This window comes from Orbicella faveolata, unplaced genomic scaffold (assembly GCF_042242905.1).
Source record: "Orbicella faveolata isolate gen_17 unplaced genomic scaffold, um_ofav_v1 contig_34, whole genome shotgun sequence".
Classification (NCBI taxonomy): domain Eukaryota; kingdom Metazoa; phylum Cnidaria; class Anthozoa; order Scleractinia; family Merulinidae; genus Orbicella; species Orbicella faveolata.
The window spans coordinates 7735195-7752884 of NW_028301563.1; the positions used below are offsets into that span (position 1 = coordinate 7735195).

The window sequence follows — 17690 nt, forward strand, 5'->3', positions numbered from 1 at the left end:
TTCCAGAGAATGAAGAAAGCATGAGGGAGAAAGTAGTAGCAGTTTTAAGCAAAATTTGGAATGACACAAGCTTTTAGTTGCATTGATGGGACTCATCTTCCAATTGAATGCCCATCAAAGAACTCACAAGATTTTTTCTGCTACAAACAATTCTTTTCATTAAGTGTAGAGGCTGTGTGTGACTACAAAAATTCCATTATAGATGTTGAATAAATGCAGGTGGCCAGGAAGTGTGCATGATAACAAAGTTTTTGCCAATTCAAGTCCTCTATCTATGCCAAACTAAGAAGCAGCAAATTGCCAAGTGCATTCCAAACTCTAGTTAAGGGAAGTGTTAAAATACCGAATTATCTCATTGGTGACCCAGCATACCTAGTGATTCCTTTCCGCATGAAAGAGTACGACGCTTGTAACAGCAACTCGAAACAAGTCATATTTAACATGCTGCGTTCCGCTAAAAACCAAATCGAATGTGCTTTTGGGCGACTCGAGGCAAGATGGTCCATTCTCACTACAAAAGTGGACTCCAAGCTTGAGGTTCTCCCAACAATTATTTATGTATGTTTTGTATTGCACAATTATTGTGAGAAACATAATGTAAACATCGATGAGGATTTAGTCATGACTCAAATTGAACTTATGAAGGAGAATTAAGTGCAGTTTAAGAACATTCCTTATCCAGTTTACTCTTGTGACGCAGGAAAAGGGATTGTTTTCAGGAGAAAGCTCACAGACCTAGTAATGAATGGTCTTTGATTTGGAACTCAAACTTTCACTTGCTTGTCGCAACACCTAAGTTTAAACTAAATAAAATTTCATTGACAGCAATATCATTTAAAGATCCCTTAAACTCTAACTGTGGTTTATGAGTACTACCTGTACCCAGCCTCAAGGAGCACTGGAAATGGCAGGAAGGAGCATCCTTCTGTTTCATTTTGGGAAGCGAAAGGGTAGGGCTATACACAGGATCTACGGTGCTGACGTAGTTAATATTCTTGAACAAATCTAAAACAAATCAAATATGAACTACATAACCCTGTTCCCAGAAGTGGTCACTTGGTCACATGATAAATTTTTATTACAATTTGGATACATTGTCAAGTAGAGGGGCTATCACGTAGTGGATATTGTTCTCATATAATACCAAATTTTTTCGAGAAGCAAAGCTAATGTATGGTCATCAGTTAGACCTAGTAAGACCTAGTTAGACCTAGTAATGATGGTTATCAATCATCTTAATACAACAAACTTTGGTGGCTGCCAATGCAGTTCTTGTCTTAAATGATTCCTTTATAGACATGTTGTATTTTTATCGTTTTTTAATATTGTATTTTTAACGCATATTTTTAAAGATATTAATAGTATGATAATTTTGTATTTTTTAATATATAGTTTTTAAATCTTTTTTTTAACATGTATGTCAAACACTTTTATCATGAGCCCCTGGCTCGGGAGACTTGGGCAACCACTCCCCGTGTTCTTGACGTAAAATAAATTACCTTACCTTACCTTAGGAGAATTAGCTTTTAGATCTCGCGAGTGGAAGTGTTAACTAATTTTCAGCTTAATAGTTCCATATTGTGATAAAAAAAGTAAATTTCAACTAATTAACAAGATTTATCTATGAACTACTACAATAATATAAACAAAGAATAGAAATAACAGCAGAACAATAAGTATTGAAATTTGAGTTCAACTTCTTTGTCCAGCTGAGAGTTTAAAAACTGGTGTTATTTCCATTTGGTGGGTTAAAGTTGTGTTTGCAAAGACTAATCACTACACTGATCACTTCAGTCTTGTGATACTTATTTTTGTTATTAAAAGTTTCCACTTGGTTCTTGCTGGCTTTGTGGGCTATAGAACTGGGTATACACACATTCAGCTTCCTGAGGTGTAACTTGAACACGTGTGAAACCGCGTGGGGTCGTGTACAGTTGAAAATGTTTTGTCCCGGTAACCAGGCTAGAGTAGTCTAAGAGCCTTTTCATATGAGTCCGGACAACCGGGCTGGCTTGGTTTCCGGGATCTCACCTCGCCACTCTTTCCTTCGTAAAAATTTCGATGTGTTAATAAGAGAAGCCGGGCTGGCCCGTTGACCGAGATCTCGGTTTTTGCGACCGAGATCTCGGAAACCGGGATGAAAATTTTCCCATATGAACACTTCAGCCGGCCCGGGTAACCGGGAAGAAGCTTTCTGGACAAAATGGCTTCGCTTTCCCAACATAGCGCCACTTTTTGTCTTGTACGTATGTATTTCCACTTTAGGAGTATGCGAATTAGCTTTATTAGTAAAGTTACAAGAGTCCACAAAGCTACGACCGCCGCGAACGATACAAGTTTATGTTCTACCATTTTGGTTGCGTTTCTTTGGATTTCATCCCGGTCGACCGGGCTGAAATTTCCCGTATGAACAGACAACAAAATTCGTCCCGGTTACCGGGCTCATATGGAGAGGTCCTTAGAGTGCTCATATGGGAACGATTTCCAGCCCGGCCGGCTGCCGAGATCTCGGTTGTAACCGGGCCAGCCCGGCTTCTCATACGAACAAATCGAAATTTTTACGAAGAAAATAGTGGCGAAGCGAGATCTCGGAAACCGGGTTCATATGATCACTACATTGTTAAAACACATTGAAAAACAGTACTTCGTAAAAATCGAATAATTACGTGGATACTCTCTTAAAATATCAGAGGATCTAAACACCTTGTTCCATGCATTAGCAATTCTATCAACTGTCGCAACAAAAAATATTGTAGTTGATTGTAATTGATTTATTCATCGCACGAGATCGCCAAATATGCAGTTCTCCAAGGAATATAAAAAGCATGTTTCCTCGGCAGTCCCTCTGTTAAGACACTTAGGTACCACTCAGGAAGGAGTAGCCTCATACAAAAGAAAAATATTCCCTAAAAATTATGCGAGCCTTTTGACTCCAATGTAAACTTGAGGCCAAAATCCTTCACTGCACTAGCATTCCTGCCACTACCTATACGTATTCAGCAAATGCCAAGATAAGTACTTCGAATGCACTTCCGGCAACGTAAGCACCAGTGAACCATCGTGCCTTTCGATCTTTTCATGGATTTCCGCCGTGTTGTTTAAGACATTTAAGTAACCAAAGACGCTATATTGTCTCCTGTTCTTGGCATAGTAGCTCGCGCCTATCATGATTACAGCAAATTCAAATTTCAATGGCAGTTTTCGACAATCTGTCTCTTGACAGAACCCTGCCGCAAACTGGAATTCAGTCTGAGCCAGCTATCGTTTCATGCTTGGAAAACGACTTATGGCTAACGTGATGAAAACCGTTAAGCCGTATTGGAAGGCTTCTGGGGAACACTCCACTTCCTCAGTGGGTACCCCCGGTGGAGGCATCAACCGGGGAGTCCCTGACGCGATACATGATAAGGCCCAGTCTAAAAGGTGTCACATAAGATGACACCACCTAAGAGGGGGGGGGGGGGCATATTCCTTAATAAGACATCATCTTGGAGGAGGAACATCTCTTAAAACGAATCACTTGTATGGGAGTGGTTACTGTATGTATTCAAGAAAATCAAACTGAATTCTAATGATAATTATCGATCATCTGACTCTTTACTCAACAGACCCGTGCCGTCAACTGGAGTTCCGATCCGCGCTCTCGTTTCAAGGCAAACGACTTATTAACCACGTAATAAAAACCGTTGAGTCCGTTTTCAAAGACTTCTGCGGAGCTCTCTGCTTTATGGAACCCAACTGTGTCAGTTATAACATGGAATTAAGGTCCCCGGCGATCACTAATTGTGAACTGAATAATTCAACTCACTTTGAATACCCTAGTGATCTAAAGTCAATGCAAAATTACATTTATCGTGGATCAAAGGTTAGTGTGTGGTTTCTAATCAAATTAGGTTTATAATCAAATTCATTTGAAACCATCAAAGAGCGGAAAATATGAAGTAGCTGAGCGAAAGATCAACTTTTCTGATGTGCTTAGCTTAACAGCAAAATTAGTTAATTAATTCCATTCAGTTTGTAAAATCTTATGTTAGTAGAATTTTAGATGAACTGTATCTATCATGTATAAACTATGTACGAAGTTTAATTTAATTTTACTTTATTTTAATTTTATTATGCATTACCCCATAATTATCCGATTTAGCGCCCTCCTTCCAATAAGCGCCCCCTTTCGAATTGGCGCCCACTTCGAATGTGTTTTTATTAATAAGCGCCCCTATTCCGATAAGCGCTACCATTCCCTTCCGTTACGATAAGCAGTTATTTTATTTTCACGCGACAAGGATTCTTTTTCGAGATCACCGAATCGGACGTCGAAGACGCCGCACCAGAAAGCTTTTATTTACGTACTGATGTACCGTAAGTGACACGTAAGTGGCGTCGAAATGATTAAAATTCCCTCACGTTAACTGAACATTTACTGTATATTTGTTACTGTTACAGTTTCTGTTAATAAATACCGTGCTATAGTTTTGTTTTAAACATTCGCCTGCTTCTCAAGAAAGAAATAAACACCCTATCCCGCACAAGCGGCCTTCTCGAATAAACGCCCTCCCTTGAGCTAGCAAAAAAAAAAAACAAAGCACCCCGGGCGCTAAATCCAGTCATTACGATGTCGTGCATCAGTAAAGGTTGTCTGTCTGTCTGTCTTTAGGTTTTCACAGGAACTAAACGGAGTAAATTTGGGAATAAAATAAGAATTTAACTCAAAATTTATCTTTCTTTCTTCTTGGCTAAGAATGCCTGTGGAGAGAAACCGTGTCAGAACAACGGCACGTGCCAGGCGGGATTTACCAACAAAGGATATCGATGTTTGTGTTCTCCTGAATTCAAGGGTCAAGATTGTACAGAGGGTAAGACAGTTTACGTTATGGTATCATCGGTGAAGTTTTCCTGCAAAGAAACAACCAGCCAGTGTCCTAAAATGTACATCAGTCTGTCAACATACATTGCTACTTTCATCTCGCCAATGCATTATCACAGCCTAGGGACATTGGTTATCTTCTCACAATATCGACTGTTATTTCCATGATTTAATTAACCTTTAAGTTATTGAGTCGTATTTCCCTCGTCCCCTCAACCATGAGTTACCAAAATCCAATTAGCGTCCTGGGTCGGGTTTTTCGTAAGCCGGATGACGCTAACCCGCGATTAAAAGTTAAGCATTACATTTTCTTGTATAAAAACGTTATTGACTACTTATTTGTTGGTGTAGTTTGAGAATACTCTGGCTAAAAACTGAAGGATAACACAACATAAACGAAAGCCGTCTTCTATAATGAGACCCTTTAACCAAAAAGAACCAAAAGCAGTTTGGAGTTGAGATCATTAGTCTGCATACTGATACACGAGGTAAATATTTCGCTGTTGTCGCTTTCTTTTCTCAGATGTTGACGAATGCACTTCAGCTTCGCGCAAGTGTCATGCCAACGCTGGCTGTGTTAATACTCATGGTTCATACAACTGTACGTGTAATCCAGGATATACTGGAGATGGACACAACTGCACAGGTGAGACCAATAATGTAATGTTCAAATAATTAATGATCACAAGCTATATGTTATTTGGTGGCACAGAATTTACTGGATCACCAGATTACTTACTATGAACTGTACTTATTTTATTTAGAAAGTATCCTGTAAAAAACTGCGCTGAAAGAAGAACTTATATTTAAAAAAAGGCCTTCAACTTTTGGCCTTTGGATTTTCCTTAGAATTTTTTCAGTGTCAATTCATTCATCCTTTTTTCAAAATTTTGGTTTGTCGTCTGTTTTTTCACGCCATTTGTCATTACCAGAGATATTCAGGTCAAGCTAAATAGAGAGGTTCAGGTCAAATGGGCCATTTCCAAGTTGCACTAAAACGAGGCCTGGTACACAACCGTTTAGATTAAAACGAATTTGATTTGCAAGGGAAAGGGTCGGCACCAAGACTCTCTTTGGGAAAGAGGCAAAAGGTAATTCTGAAATGGCCTGTTGGGTCGTCTTTAACAAAATTCCTTTTTTCTTGTTTTCTTCGACAACATTGCAGAATTAGTATCATTTCACTATCATTATTATTTTGGACTAATTTTCCCACAACGTACGATTTTTTACCGACCTTCTGAGAAAATACTCCTTTTCTTTGGCCATCTTAGCTTAATAAGAAATAACATACAAAATCCGGTGACAAACATGACAATAAAACGCCAAATTGACGGTGTGGCAACGGGCTTTCCTTCAGGTCCTGTTTTGGCCAATATCTTTATGTGCCATTTTGAAGAGAAAAGGGTTCTTAACAACAACGCTCGCCCTTCCATTCGGTTTCGATACGTTGACGATACCGTCACCATAGCAACTCAGTTTCTACACTACTATAACTGCCGTCACGCAAATATCAAATTCACCGTTGAATTTGAAGAGAACAGTACAATCCATTTCCCGGATATCCTCATCAAACGCGGCAGTCATACTGTACAGAAAATGGCACTCCTTCACACCTAGGAAATACAAAGTAAACCTCATCCGCACGCTCACTTTTCGTTGTTTCCGCCTCTGTCAATTACGTCACGTCAACTGGTCACAACGCAAAATGGGACCACTTGGAGATATTAGCAAAAGATCTGTCAGATACACATTTCAAGATAAAGGAGACTCTTCTAATTAGGGAGCTGAAACCTTCCCTAAATGATAATGTTAGCAGCGAAACTCTTTGTTGTTATTAGTTTACATCTTTTAATATGCAAAGTTTTCTCGGTTTCTGTCATTGTTATTGTTAATAACTTATCTAAAATTCAGTTGTTACTGCTATTCTAAACGTTCACTTCTGAAGATGTACGTCGAAACATACGAAACGCCAAGTTAAATGAATTTTGTTTTCCAACATGCGTTTTATTGTCATGTTTGTCACCGCAGTTTGTGTGTTATTTCTGAGAAAATAATTTTGAAATCCAAGTTAGTGGATCCAACATGGCCGGCTAAATGACGTCACATGACGTCATAACAACAGAGAAAAACAACAACTTATCTTGGACGAATTTTGCAGCAAGCCAAGAGATATCATTATGCATAAAATGAACTTTCCATGTGTTACTACAACGAAAACCCAGAGGGCGCTTCTGTCCACCCACTCCTCCCTTGCACTACGGTTGGGCCGGTACGAGTAAGGAAAAAAAAGCACAGCATGACTCACAATGCTTAACACACAGTCGGTTTCACAAACCCTTGGGGTGGAAACGCAAGAAAATATCACATAAATATAACTATTATATTACATATCTCCCAGATATCGATGAGTGTGCTGCACAGAACGACCCATGTGCTGCCGTTGCTAACTCTACGTGCAGTAATACGCATGGATCGTACTATTGCATGTGTGAAGATGGATTCGTAAACAACGGTGCAATCTGTGAAGGTACAATGTAATTTGGTTCGTAACATGAGTATCCTTACATTGCTTAAAATTAGTTACAACCTGTCCGTAAGGAGTTGCTATCCGCTCCATCCCCCATTATGGGTAAGACACACCTCAAAAACGCTGCTATATCCTTTAAAAACGCGTTGCTGTCCCCCCTCCCCACCCAACACTATGTTGAAAATCAGGTGAAATTGCAGGTACTAGTTTTCAACATTGTATGGGAGGTGGGGGGCGAAGTTAGGCAGGTGAAGTTGTATTCGCCTCTGGCGTGTGGGCAAAAGCGCCAATAGTGCAAATTTGTCCTAAGACTTTTGTCCATGATTGTAGCTTGTGACTGCGGCTAATGCGGGGAGTATTTTCAAATGCAAACGACTTTAATCTCCTTTTGATGATATTCCCCCACACGAGCCTCCATTCCAAGCTACAACCATGGTCACAAGCGTTAGAAATCGTCATTCTTTTCGCATTTTGCCCCTCCCTACCCCTGGGTAATGTTGACATAACACTTAAGTCCAACACAAGTTTGCATTATACCATTTTCCAACATTGAAAGGGGAATGAGGCTGACACTCATGCTGTAGATATAACGATTGTAAGTTCATGTTCTGGCAAATTTTCCAACACATGCAATTTGTCCATGATTGCCGTTCCAGTCCAATACCGAGAATACGAAAATGTTTTATTAGTACACCTCTTCCTATTTCACGTGATTTATACCAATGGAAATTTAATTCTTTTATGTATTTCATACGCCAAACGAAAAATCGGAGAGCATTAAAGACGCTAGAGCTTCTCTCGAATGCGCATCGAGCAACTTTATGATCTACGCTAAAGCATGAATCAATTCTCAATTACGTACTTCATTGATTTTTTCCGTGCTTGTTCAAATGTCTTTCTGTGTTTATCACATATTTATTTACACATTTCTGTATTTCCTTTAGTTGATGTATGTCACTGGCAAAATTACCAAAATCTGACAGATGCAAAAAGAAAATATGACTACGTGACAGTAAACTCTATATGTGACACCACACTCAATGGCTGGTATCGCTTCCAAGGAGCTGCAGGCACAAAAATGGTGACCACATGTCCACCGACAGACCGTTGTGATGCAGTTTATCCTGTCTGGTTGAGTGATGGCCATCCTACAGTGGCTGAGGGTACAGTCCCAAGAAAAGTCTGCATCCACACGTTTCAGGGCTGTTGCATCAACTGGTTCTACATTCAAGTAAAGAACTGTAGCTCCTACTACATCTACGAGTTGCTTTACCCAGGGGAGTGTCCCGCCCGTTACTGCAGCACTGACTAATGCAGTTACAAATGACGTTACTGTAAAACCTAGACATTGAACGACAGCTGAATACGTTTACTTTCATTGGTCTTTTTCTCTTTATGATTACTAACAGGCCCAGGCACCCGAAAAACGACAAATGAAGTTAAAGAAATTTACTTACTATAACTCATTCCTGAGTTAAAGACAATATTATGTTGTGGGGTGATGCCTCTAATGATGGACCTTCGCAGGCCCAGTTTGACCGTCGCTCAAGGCGTACAAGTATTTCTAGACAGATTGTTTCATGTTGTAGAAATCATGGGGGTTGAGGGGCAGGTTAACAATTTTCGGTCAAAATATCTTTTTTACAGCTGGATTTTTTGTTTGTTTGCTCGATCTCTTTCGTTCTTTCGTTTTGGAAGGGGAGAGTGCAGGCTGCGCAGGAATTTTCTTTAATGGATTTTCTTCTTTTTTATTACCAGTTGTATTCTTGTCATACAACTGTAGTACTATAGTACACGTGACTCCACACTCACTCGAGTCATGTCGCGCGGAATGAAATATCCCTTGTACAACACTTTACTAATAATACTAATTTACAGGCATTCCAAAGATCGTTCAACGTCAAGATTGATAACATTCAGCCTGAGTCGACCATACTAGACTCAAGTTGTTAATCAAGCACGTAACCAAGGAACGACCAATAAGAACATGCATCAAGCAGTAAGGCTTGTTGCATCAAACCGGACGAAATTCCAGCTCCATTACAATGTCTCTTGAGAGTTTTTCACCTCTTTTCTTATCATTTGTAGCTGTTCTTTAATATTAAAACTGCGGTAAAAAAGTATGCACCCATTTCTAGAACGATGGTCACTTCCAACTAAATCCTTTTCCTCAAACCAAGGGTCCAGTTAGAACATTTGTGGTATAAAGGACATCGTTCAGACTGCTCGGACATTTTTCTATTTCATTATTAATTCCCTCGATGCTAACTGGACGGCATTAGAGCGTGAATTACGTACGTTTTCGTACACCATCAAGGTAAGCGCACAAGCTGGAGTCACTCTGAAAAACAAAAACAAAAAGTTATTTAATAATAAGGACAGACAGTTGCTAGTTGCTTCTTTGATTGTTTATTGACTTCACAATTTAGTTTCGAGTTGGCTTATTTGTTGGTAATATCTTTTTTTCGTGTTTCCTAGTTTTCGTGTTTGTTTGTTTGTTTGTTTATGTTTGTTACTTTGCTTGTTTGTTCGTTTGCTTGTTTTGATGTCTGTTTCCTAGTTTGCATGCTTGTTATCTTGTTTTAATGTTTGCTTGCTTCCTTTGTTTGTTTGTTTGTTTATTTTGTTTTTATTTCGTTTTCCATCTTGCTGCTTTGTCGTCTGTGTTTTGCTTGTAACATTTAATTATTGTTGCTCTGTCTTTCACTGGTGTTTTTGTTTCAAACATTGTTAACCACGTGAAGTATATATGAAATAATTCATATCCCTATGTGTGGCTTCATAGCTCAGTTGGTAGAGCATCGCACCTGTATCGCGGAGGTCACGTGTTCGAATCCCGTTGAAGCCCTGATTTTTTTCAGGCTTCTTTCCAATTGCTTAAATTGGAAAATTTACTGCGATGATCATTCTTCACTTTCATTGTTAACGCTTAATAGCGACAACGGACATTTTTCTGTATGTCAAGTGACAAGTTCATATACAAAGTTGACAGCGTTTTACAAACACTGGTTATCTGAGCACTGCAGATTTTCATAATTATGTACCAATTCTAATCTGTTAGAAAATGAAAGCTATTAACTTCACTAAACTTACTATAATAAATGAGTATTGACGCTCTTGCACTTGACAAGGGAACTTTAAAGTGAGTGCGAGACATTTGCATATTTGTTCTTCAGTTACATAGATTAAATAAACATTTTGGAAGTAGATTTTAATTCACTAAATTTTTCTGTATATAATTTTAGATAAGATAGGTTTATACACAATACTTTTTGCCATTTTTTTTCTGTTACAATAAATTGTAATATAGAGCGTCCTCAATTAGCTCTTTTAAGCTAAATACATCGGCACTGTGAAATAAAGTGCATCGACAAAACATGTATTCACTGAGTCTATGACGAGAGCCCGGTTAATACGGACACCCGAGTAATGTAGATACTTTTGCGTATCTGTTCCATGGTGCTCTACAAAAGCCTAACGTGCACGCTGTACTGCGACTAGCAGGAGGCTGACCAGTTGCCTATTTACAATGCGTGAAGAGGTAATTTCGCGACTACCAAGAACAAATCGAGTATAATATGTAGCAACATAGAGGACTTCAACGCAAGGTATTTAGATTTCCAAACATGCTGCTTTTTTCAAAACAAACAAACAAACAAACAAACAAACAAAATCGGTACATGAAAGCTTAGAAGGGGGAATTATTGCATTTGCCATTCGGAGGAACTAAACTGTACGTGACAGTGAAAGAGAACGTAAATATTTTTCTGTCGGTATGGAATGCACGTGTGTCGCTTAAGACTAATTTATTGAATCTTTGGTTGTAAGATTGGTTAGACAGTTGTTAAGCATGGATCTCAGCTTCAGTTCTAGTTTGAAATTCTATTAGCACCAGTTTACATCTGAAGGTCTGTGAATGCTTTAATTACCTCTAGTCCGCACAGGTTGATGTACTTGCACTTGGTTGGGGAATTCGTTCCCAATTTTTCCCGCTGGGTTTTAGGGTTTTGGAATCAGGCGATTACGCAAGCTTTATCACCTGGGTACTCTTTTAATTCAATTTTGTTGTGTACTGTACCTTACAGCTAGTATATTATTTGAGTTATGTAAGGCTGCACGACCGGCAGTAAACATTGCGGCTCGAGATTTGAGCCGCACAGCAATTCCTGAAAACGAGCCGTAGATATAAATAACAAATCACAGATACCGTCACGCTAGCAAGAATGACCAAAACTGCAATCCTGGTCCCCATTACTACGATTGAAAAACAACGCGGAGAGACGCAAAAATGAATGCATGTTCTCTATGGTTGGCCATTCGTTTCAAAATTACAACAGGGTATACGCGGGTGTTTCTGCCGCGTATACTTGTTTACATACGTTTCGTATGGGCTTTAAGCCCATATATACGACCATTTAGATCGCGTATATACGCATTTTTAAATGGCCATATATTCGCGTAAACTTAAGCGCGGGGATATGCGAAATAAATGCCCAAATATACGCGTCCTACAAGGACCCATATATACGCGTGCTAAAATGCGCGTATATGCGGGTCTCACAGATTACTTTGTATATGCCCACACGAAAGTGCCTTTTGACAGCGTTGCGATTCGTGTATGATAGCAATGAAAATTACTTTGACTAGAAATCGTCAATATGGCGGCGGCAGTGGTCAAAAGTCTTGTCTTTGTTTATCTGCATTTGAATGTTTGTCACTGCTCTCCAACAACGGAGCTTCTAGAAACAGTTACGCGCCTTTTGAATGACTCCGCAAGATTCTATCCCCAAGCTGATCTTAATATGGCGGAGAACTTGATCATTCGCCTTGAAGTTGCGGTGGACTCTGTCCAACTAAACGTTTAGTTGATTCATTGGAGAGAGGTACCCAAGCGAATGCTGGAAGAATACCACCTCTTGAATCCCTGGTGAGACAACTTCGATGTTTACTACATAGATGGGAAATGCTGGCATTAAGAGCAGTTTCATGTACCTCAGTACGCCCCATTAGGACTTTGCCAACTCTATCAGCTTCTAATGGAAGAGTGGGTCGTCCATCCTATGAAATATCAATACCTCAAGTGGAGTTTTTAAGAAACAGAATGAGATTTACTTGGTCCCAGATATCAAGAATGTTATTAGTTTCCAGAGCTACTCTTCGGCGTAGAGTTGGAAACATTTAGTCATTCTCCAGTCGATGTTATTATACGAGCCTCACAGATTCTGATTTAGATGCACTGATTCGAGAAATAAGACGTGGGTTTCCCAATTCTGGTATCAGTATGATGCTGGGACATTTGCAAAGTAGAAATATCTATGTTCAGCGTCAGCGTGTAAGGGAAAGTTTAGTTCGAACTGACCCAGCAGGGTCTGCTAAGAGGTGGTTCAATACCATCACAAGGCGTGTTTACAGCGTCAGGGGACCTAATTCTCTCTGGCACATTGATGGCTTACACTGCCTTATCCGTTGGAGATTTGTAATACATGGTGGTATTGACGGGTTTTCCAGACTTGTAGTGTATTTAAGTTGTGGAACAAACAATTCAGCTGCAACTGTACTCGCTCTCTTCTTAGCTGCCGCGCAAAGTTATGGATGGCCCTCTAGAGTGCGTTCAGACAAAGGGGGTGGAAATGTAGAGGTAGGAAGAGCTATGCTACAGCACAGGGGGTTAAACAGGGGAAGCATAATTACTGGGTTGTCTGTACACAACCAACGAATTGAACGTCTCTGGAGAGATGTCTTCATTGGAGTGGGTCATTTTTTCTACACCCTGTTCTACCGGATGGAGGAAAATGGCATCCTGGAATCGACCAGCATAATCGATCTGTTCTGTTTGCATTACATATTTCTTCCCAGAATTAACTATCAGTTAAACCTCCTAGTTGAAGCATGGAATAATCACCCTGTACGAACAGAGGGTCACTGGACTCCTCAACAAATTTGGGTGAAAGGTATGATTTCACAAGATAATACTGGAAATACTGCTCTCAGGGACATATTTGATGATAACAGCCAACCAGATGAGTTATATGGTGAAGACCCAACGGAACCTAAACGAAATGAGTTTGACCTGGGCAGTGTTGAGGTACCAGATACAAACCTGCCATTGAATAACACAGAACGTGCAGATATCATGCATATACAACCTCTTTCAGCTAGTAATAACTATGGAGTGGACCTTTACTTGGCAGCTCGACAGCTTATTTTGACACTAGTGCAAGCACGCCAAAATAAAGTGACTAATCATCAACTGTTGTGTTTGCTAAAGCACGATACACTGTTAAGATTCGACTGGCAGAAATACATGTCTCTTAAAAATTACAGGATGATTCAGGTGACATACCTTTTGAGTTTAAATGAAATAAAACTGAGAAAACACACTTAGTAAAACTTTATTACTCATGAAATCAAAACCATGATCTTATAAATCACCAATATGCACTTGAACGAAAGGCTGCAATAATGCTGGGATCATAAAAATGTGAACTGAACTGTTTTCTGACAACTTTGTGTTATCAAAAAAATTGACTAAATTTAATCTACTTAATGTTCTAAAAGTCTTAAGCTGTTAAATTTTACCAAAACCATACTTCCCAAAGGTAATGCTTTTATCTAGGTGATCTTTGAAAATCTTGTATTCCGCATGTACAACTGGAATGTAAAGAGTGAGTAGACAAGTATTGGCCTCTGCCAAAACTTTGTTAACACTGCTTGCAAGATACTTTATATGCAGGATAGTTGTGGGGTCATTTGGCAGTGACGGGTATCCTGTCCAGAACAGCATCAAGTCATGCAAGACTTCCTGTCCCTTTTCATCATCTATTGAGTGAAACAACAGCACAAATTCTGTCAGAGAATGCAGCGGGTATATGTACTTTTCAAAAAAAAAAAAAAAAGCGAAATAAAGATACTGGGACCTCTTGCTACCAAGATCAAGGGCCATACTGTAAATTCAAGTTTTGCCCCTTCAATACCCACAATTTACCATAGGGACCGAGGAAATGAGGTTAGTAAGACATTTATAATCTCTCTAAATCTTTGAACCTGGCGGGAAGGAAAAAAGACGACAACGGCTTCCACTTTTTAGCAGGCCATACAATAGAATACACCCAGTTAATTGACCAATCAAAGCACTAAAATAACTAAAACACTTTTAATGGAATTTGTAACACTAGTGGATACTGGAAATATGAATCAAAATGTTGTAGGGCTGTTATTTAGCTACTTATTGAGACAGAGGAGCCCTGCACAAGTTTAATGAAATAGATTAGATGAGTTCTGTGTTCAAGCCCCATGGCCAATCAAACCAGTGTCAATCTCCGGTCTCTGTACATATATACAGTGCAGCTCAGATATATGCGAACTAGGCATACGCTTATTATACGAGCGTATTTTGCGTATACGCGTATGTTAATACGCGCACATATACGTGTATATACGCGCACATATGCGCGTATATACGCGCGTATATGTCTCTTTGTTATGCATTCCCACAATTTTCTTTATGTGAAGCATTGTTAGTCAAACAAAGGGCATGTACTAAAACCCGAAACAACGAAACGAAACGAGCGAAACGAGCGAAACGAAACCACCGAAACGAAACTACCGAAACAAGCGAAACGACCGAAACGAGTAAAATAGTAAGTAAATAAATAAAAAAGTTTAAAAAAAGCCTTGATTTCTAGCATGTTACTATGGCAGCCGCATCTCGTACCCAGATCCTGCTCTTAAGCCACATGTGTGACATCGTGACATCACAAACCTGAAAGGTGGATGAGCGCAAGCGTGTCGAGCAGGAAGACATCGAGAAAAAGGTAGGTATTTTCAGTGTGAATGGTATTCTAGCTAAAACAAGAAATCTAATTTCAAAGAAAGGTTTTCTGGTCGTATCGTGTTCTTAGACGGTGGCGAATCGAATGGTCTTTTCGCCGGAGAATGACTTTGCAGTATTCTTCGTGCGAACCAGGACTTCCTTTAATATATATCTCTAAAGAAAAACGAGGACGACTTGACAGGCTTTAATCATATTAACGTCAGGCCTTCGTGACTCCTGCAGTTCTCAAAGTAATTTCTTATTAGGCACTTCAGCTCTTCGCGGATACTCTTGAGATTGTGTTTCCGTACATCCTGGGCTCGGCGTTGTCGATTCGCCACTGCCTACGAATCCGCGATAAATTACATGGAAAGTAGCAGGAAAAAAAGTAACGGACACCGACAAAGTTTTCGAAAGGATGAAACAACTCCTTTAATTTTTAACAAAGGGGTGATTACAGCCAGATTTTATGGTATGAATTGGAAGTGGCAAGCCTATTCGACAAGGCATTAGTTTTTGGCTGTGAGGAAAAGTTATGTAGACTGTATTTTGGCTAAGCCAGAGGAGTGCTGTTGCGACGATTCTGTTATTAAATACATATCAAAAGTGGTTTTTATGTTAACACTTACGACATAGTTTAAAGATGTTTTTTAATATGTTTAGTTTTCTGCATGTAAAGGCGAACCTTAGGAGAATCTGTGAAGAAATATCTTTACCTTTTTTTCAGAAAAATGCTACCGTCAGCAGTAGCTAATTATCTCGGAAAAATTGATGACTACCCCCAGTTTTCTTTGTGAATTCTAATAACCCTGGCTAAGATCTACTTTTTCCACGTTTTCTTAATCTGGCGGAAACACGTTTGTATTTTGTAGGCACCATTCGTTATGAGCCTGAGGTACCCCACAACCGCTAATGTCGTTCAGTTCTGTGATGGAGCACAGCTGCATGTCTGCACAGGACTAGTTTTCAACCCTATGCAGGGCGCTTTAAAATACCCGCATCTATCAAGCGAAGCACTTATGTTGACCCTTAGCTTTTTAAAGACATAGATGCGTTTAAGGCACACAAGTTGAATGAGTCATTAAAGCAATTGGATGAATTAACCGACACTTGTCAAAAATATCTGCAGCTTGATTCTCAGCAGTTGTTGTGTCTTCTTGGAGGACCTTCTCCTGTCTGTTTCTAAGCTTTGAAGCCATTCTCGAGAGGAAGGATTAAACGTGGCAAGGAGTCAGGAACTCATCACAGGTGAACCGCCTAATTCTGGCCTCATCTTTTGAGCGCCTCATCTTTTGTGCTACAGTAATTGCTTCGACTTTTATGGCCGTTTCCTGACCTGAGAAAAAACTTTTCTTGCGCACTGCTTGTCAGTCTGTTGCCTTTCGCAGCATTTGATGGCATTTCGCGCGGCGAAAGACACAATTATAATGCTGAACAAAAAGAAAACACAAGGAAGAGGCTTTTTATTGGAGTTTTATCCGTATTCTATTGGTAATAAATGAAAATTCTCGTCAAAAACTAATGGCTGTCAATGAGATTAGGATAGTTGTTTACAAATATAGTATGGAATGTTGTGCCTCGATCTCTTTGTAGACACAAAGGTTGCCATGTAAGAAATTCGTGTTAAACGGTACAGAATTCGGGACAGATTTCATTCTCTGTTTATTTCTCCAGCTTCGTCTTTATCTATCTATTCAGTGTAACAAGTGTGTATCGGTGTATCCCTTATCCTGTTAATATTTGTCCTAAATATCTTGTATCCTGTTAAATCCAGCTCAACGATTTCCTCCTCAATTAATGTCCTGTTTTATCTGATCTAAACATACTCTACCCCATTAATATTTCTCCTAAATTTCTTGCATCCTATTAACTTTTTACCCAAATATCCAGTATCCTGAAAACCCCTAATAGGGCCTCACTGGCCTCAATGATGAACTGATAAAGCTGATCAAGATACACAGATCATAATCGTTTGACCTGGTACTGTCTATCGTTTTCTTTTTTCTTTTTTTTTTAATACACGACCTGCCCCCCGCCCCTCACCTACTCGGCAAAAATAACCTAGAAAATACCTGCAAGCAGAAGCTCATGTTCAAATCATTCTGGGAAAGCCAGTTACTAGTTTAGCCACAGAAATGCGTAAAATGGCTTTAATGTCGGTTACATTTTCACTTCCTACCCACCCTACCCCTACCCGTTGGAATGTGCATTTGTCAAATGTAACGCAATCTGTGGAATAATGGCGAGTGCATGACAGATCAAAACAGAACTGAGCTTAAACGAGTTCTTGATGAGAATCCTCGATTAAGAGGAGGATTTTAAAGGCTGCTAACAGACTTCTGGGTCAGTTAGGATCTGAGCAAATTGTTAAACTTCTTGTAAACAGCGGCTTATGAGGCGAAAGACAAATAGTATTGATAGATGTTATGAGGCGGGCTTCGGAGAGTTGAAATCTGCTTAAAGTGCACCTAACCCCAATTTTTTTT

The 17690-nt window shown here is 39.5% G+C and overlaps 2 protein-coding genes, 1 non-coding gene and 1 pseudogene across 3 annotated transcripts in view; all 4 read left to right on the forward strand.

The window, feature by feature from the left end:
• LOC149104515 (pancreatic secretory granule membrane major glycoprotein GP2-like) overlaps positions 1-17690 on the forward strand; it is a 290181-nt gene that overhangs the window by 147504 nt on the left and 124987 nt on the right. The window lies entirely within an intron of this gene.
• Positions 3538-9528, forward strand: LOC149104524 (uromodulin-like). The gene is made up of 5 exons (XM_089271052.1): positions 3538-3865; positions 4739-4853; positions 5388-5510; positions 7263-7391; positions 8336-9528. The coding sequence occupies exons 1-5, from the start codon at positions 3572-3574 to the stop codon at positions 8701-8703; spliced, it is 1029 nt and encodes a 342-aa protein (XP_089127178.1). The 5' UTR covers positions 3538-3571; the 3' UTR covers positions 8704-9528.
• Positions 10167-10239, forward strand: Trnat-ugu (transfer RNA threonine (anticodon UGU)). The gene has a single exon. It is a non-coding gene; the product is annotated as a tRNA-Thr (tRNA).
• LOC149104526 (uncharacterized) lies at positions 12050-13776 on the forward strand (annotated as a pseudogene).